The following is a 3,186-nucleotide window of genomic DNA, read 5'->3' as shown; positions in this document are numbered from 1 at the left end:
TAGAAAATTTTGTCAAAATATTATTTCTATAAAAAATTTTGTCAAAACTTTATTTCTATAGAACATTGTGTCAAAATTTTATTTCTATAGACAATTTTGTCAATATATTATTTCTATAGAAAATTGTGTCAAAATTTTATTTCTATAGAAAATTTTGTCAAAATTTTATTTCTAAAGAAAGTTTTGTCAAAATTTTATTTATATAGACAAATTTTTACAAAATTTTATTTCTATAGGAAAATTTTTAAAAATTTTATTTCCATAGAAAATTTTGTCAAAATTTTATTTTTATAGAAAATTTTGTCAAAATATTATTTCTGTAAATTTTTATTTCAATTAAAAAATTTGTTGAATCAATTAAACTTTTAATTTTTTCTGTGTATGTAATAAATAATAGATAAAAAATAAAAATATGTACTTTAAAATATAAAAAAATAATAATAAATTTAAATTAAATATAAGTGTATTAAATTATATTTCCATTTTAATTCACTATATAATATAGATAAAAAAATAAAAATAATTTAATATAACAAAAAATAAATAATTATTTTAAATTAATTATAAATTAATTAAATTATATTTCCATTTTAATTCTACTATAATTTGTTATGGTTAAAATACTATGCCTACCCAAATATACATTCCAAAAATTCTAAAGAAACGCATTCAAAAGCCTGACATATTAGTAATGGAAACATTGAACTTTAACTGGTTTTTAAGACACCACAAAAAATGGGCATCTCCATCATTCTAATGCAACCAAAATTTATAGAGATTTTATCCATCTACTATGGACAGGGCCTATTAATAAGAAATATATATATATTTTTGTTGTTGTTAATTTGATATAAATATTTGGAGTATTTTAAAAAATTAAATCAGATCGATTTTAAACACAGCCTAGAATACGAAGAGAATTGAAGGTAACAACCATCAACAGCACAGAGGATAATGTTCAAATATGTAAGTTCCCACTACAAACATATGAAACTTCAAATATATTAATTCCATATTCCTCTGGTTTATTTGATATAGATTGTCATTTTAGCCTTTATTGCCTTGGCGGTAGCCATGGATGATGATGCTCATGCTCATGTTGAGAATGCTTTCAAAAAAGATGATGGTCATGGGCATTTTGCCTATGGTTTTGATGTCACCAATGGCATCGGTGCCAGTGAAAAAGGTGATGAGAAGACAGTGACTGGTGAATATCATTATGTCACCAAAGAGGGTGTTCTCATGAAGGTTACCTATACGGCTGATGAAAATGGTTACCATCCTCATAGTGATCTTTTGCCTGTGGCACCACCAATTCCAGAGGCCATATTAAAAAGTTTGGAATATATAAAAACTCACCCATCCAAGGACGATAAAGCATCAAAGGGTCATTAATGATGGAATGGTGCAAAATATTTATGCTAATTATAGTGTACTATTGGTTTCAAAAATAAATCGAGCTTATGAAGATACATGCAAAAAAAATATATCTGATAGTAATCGAATTTATTGTCACAAACTCTACTTCATAAATTATTGTGCCATATCGGGCTCTTAAAACTCGATCTCCCGATTGGTCTTCTTCAAAGTCTATAAGACAAAATTTAATTTCTATAGAAAATTATGTAAAAATGTTATTTCTATATGTCAAAATTTTATTTCCATAGAAAATATTGTCAAAACTTTGTTTCTATAGAAAATTTTGTCAAAACTTTATTTCTATAGAAAATTTTGTCAAAATTTTATTTCTATAGAAAATTTTGTCAAAATTTTATATTTATAGACAATTTTGTAAAAATTTTAGTTCTATAGAAAATTTTGTCAACATTTTATTATCTATAGAAAATTTTGTGAAAATTTTATTTTTATAGAAATTTTGCCAAAATTTTATTTCTATAGAATATTTTGTCAAAATTTTATTTCTATAGAAAATTTTGTCCAAATTTTATTTCTATAGAAAATTTTGTCAAAATTTTATTTCTATAGAAAAAATTTTCATAATTTTATTTCTATACAAAATTTTGTCAAACTTTATTTCTAAAGAAAATTTTGTCAAAATTTTATTTCTATACAAAATTTTGTCAAAATGTTATTTCTATAGAAAATTTTGTTAAAATTGTATTTCTATAGAAAATTTTGTTAAATTTTTTTTTCTATAGAAAGAAAATTTTGTCAAAATGTTATTTCTATAGAAAATTTGTCAAAAATTTATTTCTGTAGAAAATTTTGTCAAAATTTTATTTCTATAGAAAATTTTGTCAAAATTTTATTTCTATAGAAAATTTTGTTTCTATGGAAAATTTTGTCAAAAATTTATTTCTATAGAAAATTTTGTCAAAATTTTATTTCTATATATTTTTATATTTATAGACAATTTTGTAAAAATTTTAGTTATATAGAAAATTTTGTCAAAATTTTATTATCTATAGAAAATTTTGTCAAAATTTTATTATCTATTGAAAATTTTGTGTAAATTTTTTTTCTATAGAATATTTTGTCAAAATTTTATTTCTATAGAAAATTTTGTCCAAATTTTATTTCTATAGAAAATTTTGTCAAAATTTTATTTCTATAGAAAAAATTTTCAAAATTTTATATCTATACAAAATTTTTTTCAAAACTTTATTTCTATAGAAAATTTTGTCAAAATTTTATTTCTAAGAAAATTTTGTCAAAACTTTATTTCTATAGAAAATTTTGTCAAAATGTTATTTCTATAGAAAATTTGATCACAATGTTATTTCTATTGAAAATTTTGTCAAAATTTTATTTCTATAGAAAATTTTTTCAAAATGTTATTTCTATAGAAAAATTGTCAAAAATTTATTTCTGTAGAAAATTTTGTCAAAATTTTATTTCTATAGAAAATTTTGTCAAAATTTTATTTCTATAGAAAATTTTGTTTCTATGGAAATTTTTGTCAAAAATTTATTTCTATAGAAAATTTTGTCAAAATTTTATTTCTGTAGAAAGTTTTGTCAAACATTTATTTCTATAGAAAATTTTGCCAAACATTTATTTCTAAAGAAAATTTTGTCAAAATTTTATTTCTATAGAAAATTTTGTCAAAATTTTATTTCTATAGAAAATTTTGTCAACATTTTATATCTATAGAAAATTTTGTCAAAATTTTATTTCTTTAGAAAATTTTGTAAAAATTGTACTTCTATAGAAAATTCTGTCAAA

General features: G+C 20.3%; 1 protein-coding gene across 1 annotated transcript; it reads left to right on the top strand.

The window, feature by feature from the left end:
* Positions 1-625: 625 nt before the first annotated feature.
* Positions 626-1,505, top strand: LOC142240016 (pupal cuticle protein Edg-78E-like). The gene is made up of 3 exons (XM_075311734.1): positions 626-688; positions 903-966; positions 1,052-1,505. Exons 1-3 carry the CDS (start codon positions 626-628, stop codon positions 1,393-1,395), a joined length of 471 nt encoding a protein of 156 aa, XP_075167849.1. The 3' UTR covers positions 1,396-1,505.
* Positions 1,506-3,186: the final 1,681 nt, after the last annotated feature.

This window comes from Haematobia irritans, chromosome 5 (assembly GCF_050003625.1).
Source record: "Haematobia irritans isolate KBUSLIRL chromosome 5, ASM5000362v1, whole genome shotgun sequence".
NCBI classification, from domain to species: Eukaryota; Metazoa; Arthropoda; class Insecta; order Diptera; family Muscidae; genus Haematobia; species Haematobia irritans.
The sequence above is the reverse complement of the archived record's forward strand: the minus strand, read 5'-3'. Positions and strand labels throughout refer to the sequence as shown.

Coding starts and splice junctions, on each gene's coding strand:
- LOC142240016 (XM_075311734.1), top strand. CDS start 626: ATGCCTACCCAAATATACATTCCAAAAATTCTAAAGAAACGCATTCAA. Junction 689..902: donor TTCAAAAGCCTGACATATTA/GTAATGGAAACA, acceptor TTTTAAACACAG/CCTAGAATACGAAGAGAATT. Junction 967..1,051: donor AGAGGATAATGTTCAAATAT/GTAAGTTCCCAC, acceptor TTGTCATTTTAG/CCTTTATTGCCTTGGCGGTA.